General features: G+C 39.9%; 1 protein-coding gene across 3 annotated transcripts in view; it reads left to right on the top strand.

Moving 5' to 3' along the window:
• The window catches only part of MID1 (midline 1), a 172,712-nt gene extending 160,344 nt beyond the window's left edge, over positions 1 to 12,368 (top strand). For all 3 annotated transcript variants that reach the window (XM_011966829.1, XM_011966831.1, XM_011966830.1), the window contains exons 9-10: positions 5,649 to 5,856; positions 11,020 to 12,368. In XM_011966829.1, coding sequence (XP_011822219.1) covers positions 5,649 to 5,856; positions 11,020 to 11,368 — 557 coding nt within the window. In that variant the 3' untranslated portion in view covers positions 11,369 to 12,368. The remainder of the gene's footprint in view (positions 1 to 5,648; positions 5,857 to 11,019) is intronic.
• Positions 12,369 to 14,008: the final 1,640 nt, after the last annotated feature.

Here is a 14,008-nt window from a genome sequence, read left to right on the forward strand (position 1 = left end):
TTATTCTAGTTATCCATTTATCCATTCTTTTTTCAAGGTTTTAGTTTCTTTGCGCTGGTTACATAGTTCCTCCTTTAGCTCTAAGAAGTTTGATTAACTGAAGCCTTCTTCTCTCAACTCGTCAAAGTCATTCTCCGTCCAGCTTTGTTCCATTGCTGGCGATGAGCTGCGTTCCTTTGGAGGGGGAGATGCGCTCTGATTTTTTGGATTTCCAGCTTTTCTGCAATGCTTTTTCCCCATCTTTTTGGTTTTATCTGCCTTTGGTGTTTGATGATGGTGACGTACTGATGGGATTTTGGTGTGGGTGTCCTTTCTGTTTGTTAGTTTTCCTTCTAACAGTCAGGACCCTCAGCTGTAGGTCTGTTGGAGTTTGCTGGAGGTCCACTCCAGACCCTGTTTGCCTGGATATCAGCAGCAGAGCCTGCAGAAGATAGAATATTGCTGAACAGCGAGTGTTGCTGTCTGATTCTCGCTCTGGAAGCTTCGTCTCAGGGGTGTACCCCACCGTGTGAGGTGTGAGGTGTAAGGTGTCAGTCTGCACCTAGTGGGGGATGTCTCCTAGTTAGGCTACTCAGGGGTCAGGGACCCACTTGAGCAGGCAGTCTGTCCGTTCTCAGATCTTAACCTCTGTGCTGGGAGATCCACTGCTCTCTTCAAAGCTGTCAGACAGGGGCATTTACCTCTGCCGAGGTTTCTACTGCTTTCTGTTTAGCTATGCCCTGTCCCCAGAGGAGGAGTCTACAGAGACAGGTGGGCCTCCTTGAGCTGTGGTGGACTCCACCCAATTCAAGCTTCCTGGTGGCTTTGTTTACCTACCTAAGCCTCTGCAATGGTGGGCGCCCCTCCCGCAGCCTCGCTGCCACCTTTCAGTTAGATGTCAGACTGCTGTGCTAGCAATGAGGGAGGCTCCGTGGGCATGGGACCCTCTGGGCCAGGTGTGGGATATAATCTCCTGGTGTGCCATTTGCTAAGACCCTTGGTGAAGCACAGTATCAGGGTGGGAGTTGCCTGATTTTCCAGGTGTTGTGTGTCTCAGTTTCCCTTGGCTAGGAAAAGGGATTCCCTTTCCCCTTGTGCTTCCCAGGTGAGGCAATGCCTTGCCCTGCTTCAGCTCTCGCTTGTCGGCCTGCACCAGCTGACCAGCACCGACTCTCCGACATGCCCCAGTGAGATGAACCCGGTACCTCAGTTGAAAATGCAGAAATCACCCGTCTGCTGTGTCGCTCACGCTGGGAGCTGGAGGCTGGAGCTGTTCCTATTTGGCCATCTTGGGCGCGCCCCCTGAGTCTTCTCATTTTTAAAATAAATATTCCTGGAGGCATTCTTGTGAGAAATAGAAGATGTATATATAAGACCTGACACACAGTAGGGACTCTGAACATGGTGGATAGTGTTATTTTTCATAGCAGAATAGCTAACTAATCACTCTTCAGAAATTCTTTCTTTTATTCTAGAAAACAGTCTGAGTCTGTGGTTCTCAATCAGGGACACTTCTTCCTCCCACTCCACCCCACCCTACCAGGACATTTAGTAATATCTGGAAGAGGTTTTTAGTTGTCACATCTGGAGTGGATGCTACTGGCATGTAGTGAGTAGAGGCCAGGGATGATGGGAAACATCCCCAATACACAGGACAGTGTCCATCACAGAGAATGATCTGGCCTATATGTGTGTTTCATGATACTGTCAACTCCCTCTCTCTGTCTCTGTCCACATATGTTTTGTTTTATCCTCTCTTTTTTCTTTATATCCTTTTGATCTGAGAATATTATGTTACGTAACATGGTGTTTATTTGCATAAGACCCCCCTACAAGAGAAAGCAAATTGGAGTGTGTTGGTATGGCGCCATGTTGTGAGATTGCCAGGCAGTCAACAGGAACAATTAAGTGCTTTTCAAGGGGAACCCTCATTTAACCTATATTCTTGTTTCTCAGTATAAGTGTTGTATCCTAGAGGAATGTGTTGTATCCTAGAGGAAGAGCAAGGGATGTAAAGAGAGCACTGAATTAAGAATGGGAAGACTGTGGCTTTCCCACTTGGTACCCATATAGCTATGTGGCTAGTTTCTTCATATTTTTAAATAGACTTTTTATTTTGGAATAACTGTAGATTTATAGGAAATCCATAGATAATACAGACAGTTCTGTATACCCTTAACCCAGTTTGCCCAAATGTTAATATCTTATGTAACCTTGGTACAGTTGTCATAACTAAGAAATTAACATTGATGCATTACTCATAACTAAACTCCAGACTTTATTCAGATTTTACCAGCTTTCCACTAATGTTCTTTTCCTATTCCAGGACCCAATCCAGGATCCCACAATGCATTTAGTGTTCCTTCACTTTTAAAATGGAAATATTTTAACAACTTGAGGGTTGTTATGAGTTGTCAAAAAGACCATCTCAAAGTAATTCTAAGTACATAAGAAAATATAACATGATGATATGTTTCTTTACAGTCATACAACAAATGGCACAATATCTGTGCACACTTAGATCAGCAGTATTTGATTTGCATTTGAACATGTAAATATTTGTTCCTTCAAAAGATATGTTTGAGCATCGAGTGTGTTTGGGATGCTATGCAAGATGCCAAGGATATTATGAATATCTTCAACTCCCTAAGGTGTGCTTCTCTCAAAAAGGTTATAGACTATTGGGGAATAAAGCACATTAATCCTAATTAACATTCAGTGTGTGAAGTCTCTGACTGGAGTAACCATGAGAGGTTACTGACAATGCCAGGGTGCCCCAGCACAAACTTGAGAGGCTTTCCAAGGTAGATTATGAGCAGGGGAGGTGAGGACACAGTGTTCTATGCAGAAGGAACAGCATGTGCAAAAGCCCAGAGACAAGGAGAATATATTTATGGAACAGAAAATTGATCAGTGTGGTTAAAGTGTGTCTTAAGTTGGGAGGATAGGTGAGCCAGGAAGCTGGAGGCAGGAACAGATTGCAAAACCCTCCTGGGCCACACCAGGGAGTTTCTTTGTATACCAATGATTGGTGAAGGAGAGATTGAAGAGTTTAAATAAAACAGGCAGGATGAAAATTTCCATGAAATAAAGCTCTCTTGCACTATGATGTGGTGAGTGGATTACAAGGAAGGAAGACTGGCTGCTGGGCACAGTATCAAAAGATTATTGGAAGAGTTGTCCATATAAGTAAACAATGGCCTGAATAAGAGTCGTGTCCCATACAAATATTATAATGAATTGAATTATTTAGTAAAGTAAGCTATTAATCTCTTTTTTCTGAACTAATTTGTGTTCACTGAAGCAAAAGCCTTGAATTTGGGCAAAGTAGGTAGTGGTTTATTTGGGAAACACATCTGAGGCACGGGCAGAATTTGCTCACCAAGATTACATGATTCTGCTCCACACATGAGTGGGTGAGGGTGTGAGCCAAGGCAGGCAGGATGTTTGAGGCAGTATCTCACCATCACAAGTCTGGTCTTTCCAATGGCTCTGACATTCTGATATATCTCACTGGAAAGAGGCCGAGCAGAACTTGGCCTTCATTGTAAATGATGGGCGCCATTAAGGAATTTCTTCCTGCTCTGCCCATTAGTATCCTATCATTTTTAATCCATATTCTACCTTCCACCTTTAAAAATTGAAATATTTTAAGCAAAACTGTCTTTATACTCTTCTTGTCTTAGTTCATAGTTTATCTCTGATAGTTGCTGGCATGATCATTCCTAAGGACTTTTTTTACAAGTCAAAATTTAAACTACACATGTAATCCAATAGATCTTATGGCCTCTGAGAATGTCCAATCCCTGCTCAGCACTTGAGGGTTTTCTCTGCCCTCCCTTTAAAGCTTTTCTTTTCATTTTTATTGTTTTTGTTTGTTTGTTTGTTTGTTTGTTTGAGATGGTGTCTCGCTCTGTTGCCCAGGCTGGAGCACAGTGGCACGATCTTGGCTCACTGCAACCTCTGCCTCCTGGGTTCAAGTGATACTCATGCCTCAGCCTCCCGAGTAGCTGAAATTACAGGTGTCCACCACCACACCCAGCTAATTTTTATATTTTTAGTAGAGATGAGGTTTTACCATATTGGTCAAGCTGGTCTCAAACTCCTGACCTCAGGTGATCCACCTGCCTTGGCCTCTCAAAGTGCAGGGATTACAGGCATGAGCCACCAGCCCAGCCTAAGCTTTTCTTTGATATGTACAGAAATAGATTTCTAAAACAAGGGCCAGCAAACTATAGCCCAACGGCCAAATCTGGCTGCCTGATTTTGTAAATAAAGTTTTATTAGCATATAGCCACACCCATTCATTTACCTATTGTCTGTGACTCCCTAAGGTGTGCTTTATTGTCTGTGACAATAGGTAAATGTCATTTACTATAGCAGAAGAGTTGAATAGTCACAAAAGAGACCATGTGGCCTGGCCTACATAGCCAAAAATATTTACTGTCAGGCCCTTTGCAGAAAAAGTATGCTGGTCCCTGACCTAAAAAGAAAGGATTTTAGAGGTGCTGGTGTTGTGTTTGTATCCAAGAGGCAACTGGAAATCCTTTGACCTACCCACATGTGACAACACACACTGTCCCATACTCACTGGGTCAGTTTCTTGCCCAGCATCATGTATTGCCAGAGTTGAATTTACCAAACCTTTTCCTGTGATTGTCTGAGAGCTGTATACTGGGCAGAAGGAAGCTGCCAACTGCAACAGTGGCTGTCGAGTTTGGACACCATGGCATTTGCATCAGGTTGTAACTCATTTCCTGCCTTTAAATGCCTTGTACCCAATGCAGTGTTGAATGACAGGCAGTACTCCAAACCAATATTGAATTGTCAAAGAAGTAACAACTATGACAAAATGTCCAGGTGTGACTCTGCCAAGACTTTTTAATACTTAAATCTTTAAGATACAAATGTGAGTAATGAAATAGAGAAGGCCTTGTTATTTATAAATAATTTCATGAGTAGAAAACCCAGGCATTACTATCACAGTTTTTCCTAATTTTGTGGCCTGAAAATTGTATTCTCATCCTAAATTCCTAAGAGTAATGCTTTAATTTTTAATAATCTCAGAATAATATAAACCTCTAGAGTATTCTATATCTTGATTTGTTTGGCTTCTGGTCTGAAGTCTGTTGAGCATGAATGCATCTTATGCTGGATAGAACACTGCAGTGGTTGAAAATGGAGTCTTCATTCATTCCTCCTTTTTAGGATGCCATCCAGCCGGTATGTACCTGTGCTGCTTGTGTACACCTGGAATCTATGAAGCTAGCTCACACTATGTGTTCTGGCTAAGCCTTGTCCATGCTGTTGTTGAATAGTTGGCATACCACCACTGGATCCCTATATTAGAACTGGTAGACTGAAAGCTTATGAAGGCAGGCACATATTCTTATTCACTCTTATTGTGTACTATACTTTACACAGAGTTTCTGCTCTCTATTGTCTTTTGAATATTATGAAAACTTTGCAAACAAATGTCTTTGAAAGTTGCTTATAACGTTTAAATTACTATTAAAATATAAGATACCACTTTGTGATAGGAGGCATGTCTCAGGTAGGGCTGACTTGTTCCTGTCTTTTAAATCTGATTTTGAAAATATGCTATTGGTTATAATAAAATAAACAATCCTCTTCCTCTTCCTTTTTCTGTTTTGTGAACTTGTTTTCAGGCCAACCATTTAAACTGGATCCCAAATCTGCTCATCGAAAACTGAAGGTGTCCCATGACAACTTGACAGTAGAACGTGATGAATCATCATCCAAGAAGAGTCACACGCCTGAACGCTTCACCAGCCAGGGGAGCTATGGAGTAGCTGGAAATGTGTTTATTGATAGTGGCCGGCATTATTGGGAAGTGGTCATAAGTGGAAGCACATGGTAGGCAACTTATATTCATTGTCCTGCAGTTATAAAAAGGCACATCTCATTCTGTACTTAGAGAGTCAACCCATACTGAAATGCATCTTAAAGAATAAAGTGCAGAAAAGTTGTATTAGTCAGCTATTGCTAGGTAATGCTGCATAACAAACACCCCCAAACTCAGCAAATTCAAACAATGACCATATATTACTAATACCCACATCTGTGGGTTCTCTGTTCAAGATTATAGAGCTCTGGTCATTGGAAGAGCTATACCATGCTAACACTGCTCTTTTATGCCATAAAACATGGGTCAGCAAACCACAGCCCATGAGCCAAACCTGGCCTGCTACCTGGTTTTGTAAATAAAGTTTTATGGGAATACAGCCAGGTCCATTTTTTTACGTGTAGTCTATGGCTGCCTTTCAGCCACAACAGCAGAATCGAGTAGTTAAGAGAGAATCATATGGTCTTTGAAGCCAAAAATATTTACTTCCTGGTTCTTTCAAGAAAAAGTTTGCAATTCCCTACTTTAAAACATCACTCTTCATCATTATACAAAACTAATTTCTGTTGCCTTGTATGTTTTATGATTCTAGACTGGACCAATTAGTGCAAATAGCTGAGGGCTGAATGGGGGGGTGAAGCAGTGATCATAGGCTGGGAATAATTTCAAAAGGCCTGTTAGATCCAGCCCAGTAACTTTAGCCCACTGAGTTCTCTAAGAATAAGGGCAAAGGTCAGGACACAATTACACTGGAATTAGTTAACCTCACAAAGTTAACCTTGCCTAATCCACAGCCACAAACTGCACCCCTTACTTTGACCGTCTGTCTCACAAATGCCTGCTTGCTATTGATCAAAAAGGGAGCTATTTTATTTTTATTTAATAAGCCCTCATATGGTACAAGTATGTGCCAGGCACTGGTCTAAGCATTTTACAGATGTCAACTCATTTATTCAGGCTTACAGCCCTACAAAGGTAGGTGCTAATATTATCCACTTTACTGATGAGGTGACTGGGGTATATGCTGAAGATCACAGGGTTACAAAGCTCACAGGTGGCAGAGTCAGCAAGTCTGCAGTCAAGGGTCAGGCTCTTAACCAGCAGTCCACAAACATTATCTGTAAAGGGCCAGAGATTCAATATTTCTGGTTTTGCACACCAAATGATTTTTGTCACTAATACTCAACTCTTCTGTTGTAGTGGGAAAGCAGCCACAGACAACACCTACACAAATGGACATGGCTGCATTCCAATAAAACTTCATTTATAAAAACAGGCAGAGGGCCAGAGTTGGCCCCTGGGTAGTAGTTTGCTGTTCCCTGCTCTTAACCACCATGCTATGCTGCTATTCACAAAAGGGTGGTATATTTTTGAAATGCTATAATTACTCTCTAGGGCTTACAATAGTGTACTTAATGAGTGATAGCTAAATCCTTGCTTTAAAAAATAAAATCAACATTCAAAATTGCATAGCCTGAAGATGGTGAGTATAACAGTGTTTCAATATAAGCATGATAAAACACTTCTTATTTATATATTTAAAAAACGTTCAATTCAAACCTATGCAAATAATGTGACATGTCTGAATCCCTTATATTGTAGGTAGAAATTAGCCAAAAATCTAAGAAGTGAATTGTAAGCTTCCCATCTCTCCCAATAATGGTACATACTATATTGGCTGAGCGAGTAGGTTTTCCTTTGTTGTTATACTCATAATTCTCTTTGCCTAGAAGATTTTTCTGTTCCAACATCCTGCCAGAGGACGGAGGACAAATCCTTCATCCCACTAGGCTCTGGGCTAGATAGGCATTTGCCATTTTTAGCTGTGATGGGGCAAAATTAAAGCACAAAGGAAAACACAATGAATGCAGGTACAAAAAAGCAAATGTTTCTAGCTAATTAATATGCTGTATTAATCTGGGATAGAATCCAGGGTCTAAATGATTATTACTCTATTAATAATTATTTATGATAAATGAAACCTGATCATTATGATCTCATTGCCATTGATGAATAGTTTGCAAAATTCCATCAGACCACTTCAGTTATATAAACACAGATCAGCATTACCTTGAAAACACCCTCCAGATGTCAAAACTAACTCATAAGGGGGAAAAGAAATTCTAAAATTAATTGCTACACAATTAATCTTTACAAACCTAACTGTGTCAATTTCAGAAAAATCTTCATGTAGAAAGTCACTTTACATTTCCTGGGGGGTATTAGCAAGGAAGGGGTGCCCCCTACAATTAAATGCCTGTGACATCTTGATTTGCAACAGCTAATGACATATATTTGCTTGTCAAATATAGTCCTGGCTTTAAATTAATGTGTACATTATGATCTGTGCAATGGGGCATGTTAACATTGCCCTGAGAGACATAATTTTTATACTTTGAATTCTCCGTGTCTCACTGCGTAACTTAATGGAACATTACATTCTGCCTACACCTTTCAAGCTCAATGGAAATATGTACCTAGTTTCACAGATTAATGATACTATAATGGTATTTTCCTTTGCTTAATGGACTATACACTTAGTTATTTTCTTACTCTCTGATGCTAATGTGCACTTGGTGTTTTATGAAATGGTGTTAACTAAACGAGTAATAACGGGTTCATGCAAAGATTATTAGACCAGAAGGGGTGGGGGCAGCATACAACTCTGGATTTTGCTCCCAATTTTAATCTTCTGTTTCTATTTGCTACATGTAGTCAGCCATACCTGCCACAGCTATTTCATAGGGTTCAGTTAAGGTTCAAATGGGAAATAAACATCAAAGTAACAAAAAATAAAAATGCTGTGCCACAACAAGAAGGAAACAATACAGATGTGGTGATTTTGTGATGCAAATGCAGGTTCCAAATTGTCTGAAAGATGAAAATGGTATTTACTGGGGTATACAGAACATTTTAGGGAGTGGGAGATACTGACAATTGCAAAATGAAAACCTTTCCAAAGTGTATGTATTAGTCCATTTTCATGCTGCTGATAAAGATATAACCAAGACGGGGCAATTTACAAAAGAGATTTATAATGGACTTAACAGTTCCATGTGGCTGGGAAAGCCCACAATCATGGCAGAAGGCAAGGAGGAACAAGCCACGTCTTACATGGATGGCAGCAGGCAAAAAGAGAACTTGTGCAGGGAAACTCCCCCTTTTTAAAACCATCAGATCTCGTGAGACTTATTCACTATCACAAGAACACTGAAAGGATCTGCCCCCATGATTCAGTTTCCTCACACCGGGTCCCTCCCACAACATGTGGGAATTCAAGATGAGATTTGAGTGGGGACACAGCCAAACCATATCAGTGTATCAAATAAACAGATGACATTTGAGACCCTTGATGCACTCCCCAGAGGAAGGGACCCAGAAGCTTACAGGACCCTGGAAGGGCTGGGGCACAAAGTCCGGGAGTCTGATGCTCTAGTTCGTGGAGTCATGATGAGCTGTAGCTGCTGCAAAATTGCCCACAGCACAAGGCAGGTGTACTCAGGTGCTCATCTAGAAGCTTCCACCAACTGCACATCTACTGTCTGCCATCAGGAAAGAGTGTTTCCCCTCCTCTAAGCACTTCTGGATCTTGTGCAAAGGCATCACAATAGCAGAGCCTGACTCAGACTCCTGCAGGAAAGGGGATTCTGGGAAATGCAACTTGGATTCTCCTCATAAGCAGGAGAGGATGGATGGGAGGGAAGAGAGGATGCAACACTGATGACAGACAGGCCTGCACACTGGGCTTGGCAGATTATCAATTCCATCCTCCTTTTGGATTTAATGATAGCATGGTGTATTAATTTTCTTTTTAAACACACCACTCTTAAAGTGATTGTATTTTAAGTCCAGTGTGATTTTTTTAAAGAATGTCATTTTATTAAAGATCCATGAAATTTTTCTCTCTGCATTGGGTAAGGTACCATGTGTTAATATCCAGTTAGGCTGGTTTCTGCTATAACATATTAAAAGTTCACCTGTGAGTCATTTACTGTTTATTAAGAGTGATGGGTTTTGTTTATCTTAATAACTGAAATACTATGAATATTACAGAGGCATGCTTCAGAGGGGTAAAAAGAGACTAAGAAGCTTAGAACATTGTAGAAAGCGTTCTTTGGATTTTTTTTTTTTTTTTTTTTTTTTTTTGAGCAGCAAGAGAACATTTAGAATAACCAGAAGATCGTCTGCTCAAACACATTCAGAATTTTTTTTCAGTGTAGTAGGAAATATAATCAGAAAGGCTCTTGGCAGTGATGGACTGCACAATTTCTGGTTATGGATGGCATTGTAGAATGTAGTTCGTGTTTGTGGGTTTTGAGTCATCCTAAGTTCAAATTCTGATTCTGGTACTTATTGTTAATATGTGCCATCAGGCAATAATAATAAAATAGCAGTTACTAAATATTGCATGCCAGGTCCTGTGCCTAGGACTTAACACGTATTCTCTCCTTTACTCCTTAAAATAACACTGCAAGATGGAGACTATCATTGTCCCTGTGGTATACATGAGAAAACTGGGGCTGAGTAATGACAAAGGACTTATCCCCACAAATGGAAATCATCTTCTGTGCTTGCCCTTGGCAAAATGCTTTCAGAATCAGAAAATGACAGACATAGTGTTAAATTAAAAATTATAAGAAGGTCAAAAGGAGAAGTCTAGGGTTGTGCTGTCCAATATGGTAGCTATGAGCCACATGCAGCTATTTAAATCATTTAACTTAATGAAAATTAAATAAATTTAAAGTTCAGTTCCTCAGTCTCACCAGCCGCAGCTAAAGTGCCCGGTAGCCATATGTAGCTTGTGGTTACCACATCGAGGAGAGCAGGACATTTCAATCATTGAAGAAAGTTCTTTTGGTCAGCACTGGTCTAGCGAATTCATTGTGTAGATTTTTATAAAAGTGAAAAAAAGCAGCAAAATACAAAGTTCAAATTCTCTGTAGTGTTTGAGCTGAAAACAGAAATGTGGGTAAATACGATGCTTCTTTCCCTGTTTGTGAGGGAAGGAGATGAGGAACACAGATGTCGGGGTTCTTGCCAAGCTTTCACTTAAAGAAAATGAACAGGGACAACAAATGATCATGTTTTTATAACCCCTGAGGACCACAGAACGGATTTAATGTGCATATGCAACATGGCTCATTGTTTTTGTTGTTGCTGTTTTGTTTCTGCAGGTATGCTATTGGTCTTGCTTATAAATCAGCCCCGAAGCATGAATGGATTGGGAAGAACTCTGCTTCCTGGGCGCTCTGCCGCTGCAACAATAACTGGGTGGTGAGACACAATAGCAAGGAAATCCCCATTGAGCCTGCTCCCCACCTCCGGCGCGTGGGCATCCTGCTGGACTATGATAACGGCTCTATCGCCTTTTATGATGCTTTGAACTCCATCCACCTCTACACCTTCGACGTCGCATTTGCGCAGCCTGTGTGCCCCACCTTCACCGTGTGGAACAAGTGTCTGACGATTATCACTGGGCTTCCTATCCCAGACCATTTGGACTGCACAGAGCAGCTGCCGTGAGCGTCTGGCCACATGGAGCAGCTTTCTGGGGAACAAAAAGGTTCAGGCCACTATTTAGGAGACTGAGAAAGCACAGGCTTCATGAGTGTAATGAAATCTCACCAAAAGTGTCCAGAAATCGGCTCAGATAGGGCTCAAAACAGGAGATTCCTCTCCTTTTACTGTGTCTTGTATTAAGTACGGGCTTTAATAATTTCTTTAATTTTTTTTTTGTATTTAGAGGAAAATCTATAGATTATTTATAAGAGAAACATAATCGGGATTACAACTTTTAGGAATTACTTGGTTTTTGCACATTAAGAGGCCCATAAGTTTATCAGCTATTTACAACCTGTATTTCATCACAATCTATGGGCTTGCAAACAAACAAACAAACAAAAAAAAACTTTTGTAATTTTGTATGTTTATTCATCTTCTCACCTAACATCTCATAATGATCCCATGATGTCTTCTCACCTCGATGGTGCATAACAGGAAGTGTCTGAACCTAGTAGGGAAGTAAACAGGCTTTCTTACTCTGGTTTAATATGAAGTGTTTTAATTGTGGTGTCAAAAACTTGTATCAGATCAACTAAAATGGAGAGCAAGACAGAGAATGAAAAGAATTGATTTTGGACCTTGGACCTTGCCGCGGCTAAATCTTTACCCTCTGATAGCTGATGAGATAATGTTGGAAAGAAAGGTTCTGAATCCTTTGGCCGCATTTTGCCCTGCTTCGCTCAGGGTTAAGGGTTCTGGAAGAACATTAAGAATGAGATTGCAATTGAAAATAGTCATTTTGAATCCTATTGATTATTCAAAACTTCAGGCTGATTTGTCTTTTTCGGAGGTAGGATTCTGTTTTATGGTATAAAATCTACTTTATCCTTCCTTTTAATAGTTTCTTTAGACCTGTGACAGCTCTTCACTACGTTTAATAGTTATCCTATTTCCCCCTCCCCCATATCAATTTTCCTTTTGTCTCTGGGGCTGAGTAGATAAACATGTTCTGTCACAAATAGCAGCACCACTTTGGATTGATTTTGCTCTCCAGGACATCAGCACATGGCCCTGATCACCACTACCACATCCAAACATAAGTCACTGAAAAACACTTAATATTTATGAGTTGGTAATGACAAGAGACATTGCATAAAGTACTATTTACTAGATACATGCCTCAAAAGTTATTATAAACAGACCTTTATTAAACACATCTTGAAATATGTAGAAGTCCCTCTATAGTCTAGTATAGTTTACAATAGAGTTGTAAGACCAAAAAAAAAAAAAAAATTCAAACTCGTTATTCAGGAACCTGCTTATAAAATGTCAGCTGGCATTCTTTGCATGCCAATCTGATGCGTTGGAATGGTCCATGAATTAAGGCTTTCTTGAGCAGTTCTTGGACCAGAACTCTGGCATTGGTTCTACTTTGATGAAGGGCGTGACCTCTATAAATGGTTTCAATTGCTAAAATATTTACCTGGGATACTGGGTCAGCCATTTTTACTGAACAGACTAGTGGATTTAGACATTGTTTTTAGTTATTTTGTTTTTAACCAAATCAACCAACTGTCTCCCTGAAATAAATCAATGAGGTCCTTCCATCCTCTTCCCTAGCAGACACTCTCCTTTTTCTTAACAGATAGATTCTATATATTTACTATATTATTTATACCCAGATGAATATTTTGATAGATACCTAAGACAATTTCACATCTAAAAGATGGACACCTCAATGGAAAAAAAAATCTTTCTCTGGAAACCTTATGGGTTTTTCTTTTTATTACAATATAAAAGCAATGTGTGTTTGCCTTCTCTGAATAAACTGAAAGGGTTGTCTCAGTAATTTTTACATACATTTTGGGTAACTGGATAATGGATATTTTAATGCACTTTGTACACTAACAGGTTCTAAATAAAAGGGTCTAAAACTCAGCTTCTGAGTTTTTAAAATCATGGTCTCCAGGTACCAATAAATGCTACAGTTTGCCTTATGATGTTAACATAAAACAGTTAGTAGAAGGACAATATTTCCATGAAAATAATGTTTTTCAATATTAAGAAGTTACTACTCAAATTTTTACAGTAAGCCATTTAGGGTATGTTTTGGCTATTTTTATAAGGACATGAGAGATTATGTCATAATTTTGTTGTGGAAGTCTCACTCTTGGCTAACTTAAAAGCATTGTGGATAGTAGCAGTTACTAGTTCCAGGTTGTCGTATTTACAGGAAAATATGTATATGGTGAAAGGCCACCATGTTTAATTACTATAATGATGTAGAAAAGATTCCCATGTGATTTTTTTTTTGAAAGTCTAAAATATGTATGCTGTAAAAATTTGCTGCAGTGTAATTTTGCATTCTCTTTAAACTAATTGAGGTCACAGTATTTTATTATTTGAGGTCCTCACCACAGGAAACATTGCGATACAGGGGCAAAAGAGATGGCAGTGCCAATTAAATTAATACAACAAAATCAATGCAGCACCAACCAAGACTGCCAGGTCTGGTGTCATGGGTATGCCCAGAGCCCAGGAGTTCAGAAGGGCCCTAAGCTTGATTTAATGCTCTGCTGTTGCTGTCTTGAAATTCTTAATGATTTTTGAACAAGGGGCCTGCATTTTCACTTTGCACTGGGCCTTGCAAATTATGTAGCG

The sequence above is a fragment of the Mandrillus leucophaeus genome, unplaced genomic scaffold (assembly GCF_000951045.1).
Source record: "Mandrillus leucophaeus isolate KB7577 unplaced genomic scaffold, Mleu.le_1.0 Scaffold777, whole genome shotgun sequence".
Taxonomy (NCBI): domain Eukaryota; kingdom Metazoa; phylum Chordata; class Mammalia; order Primates; family Cercopithecidae; genus Mandrillus; species Mandrillus leucophaeus.